The sequence below is a fragment of the Diaphorina citri genome, unplaced genomic scaffold (assembly GCF_000475195.1).
Source record: "Diaphorina citri unplaced genomic scaffold, Diaci psyllid genome assembly version 1.1 scaffold5857, whole genome shotgun sequence".
NCBI lineage: Eukaryota > Metazoa > Arthropoda > Insecta > Hemiptera > Psyllidae > Diaphorina > Diaphorina citri.
Genome location: NW_007383233.1, coordinates 25,101 through 25,754, shown reverse-complemented (window position 1 = coordinate 25,754; position 654 = coordinate 25,101). Strand labels below are relative to the sequence as shown.

Here is a 654-nt window from a genome sequence, read left to right as displayed (position 1 = left end):
TAGGTAGGTACATAGGTACTGATCGAATAAACTACGGGCTAAATAATTCCCGGAGGGACGGGCCCAGCTTGTTTTATTTAACTAAAAGTATGTGGTGATATGAACAATCAAACGAAATGAAACTTCATTATACTCAAACAATCAATATAAACCTAGGGGTGTCGGCGCGAAAGACCTACTGTCCGTAGTGTTGAACTGTCTTAAGGAGTCAACTCCCATGCCGTAATAGTCACTGCGCTCGCCTTGCACACGGGAGACCCGGGTTCGATTCCCGGCGGGGTCAAAAAATTTGTATCATGCAAATGACTGGCCGTTGCGGGGCCCACTCAGCCTCGTAGAAATCAAGTACGGGACTAGCACTTACAAGGCAACCTTTCATGCTAACTAGGCTGCTTAATAACTTCTGGTAATCTACTTACGCCGTATAAACAGCATATAAAGTCGCTCAAATAGTCGAGCACGCTCAGATCGTGTTCGACCACTATGATGAACTTGTCGGGCGCTATCAGGGACCGGATGGTGACGGCAGCTTTCAACCGTTGCTTAACGTCGAGGTACGAGGACGGCTCGTCGAACATGAAGATGTCTCCGGCCTGAATACATACCATGGCGCAGGCGAAACGCTGCCGCCCTCCCCCTGTAGGAAGAGAGCAT

At 48.8% G+C, this 654-nt stretch overlaps 1 protein-coding gene across 1 annotated transcript in view; it reads right to left on the bottom strand.

Annotated features, from left to right (window-relative positions):
• Window positions 1-419: 419 nt before the first annotated feature.
• Window positions 420-654, bottom strand: part of LOC113472508 (ATP-binding cassette sub-family E member 1-like) — a gene marked incomplete at its 3' end in the record, with an annotated part of 3,685 nt that continues 3,450 nt past the window's right edge. The window contains exon 7 of the mRNA XM_026832279.1: window positions 420-637. Within this exon, the coding sequence (XP_026688080.1) occupies window positions 420-637 (218 nt within the window). The remainder of the gene's footprint in view (window positions 638-654) is intronic.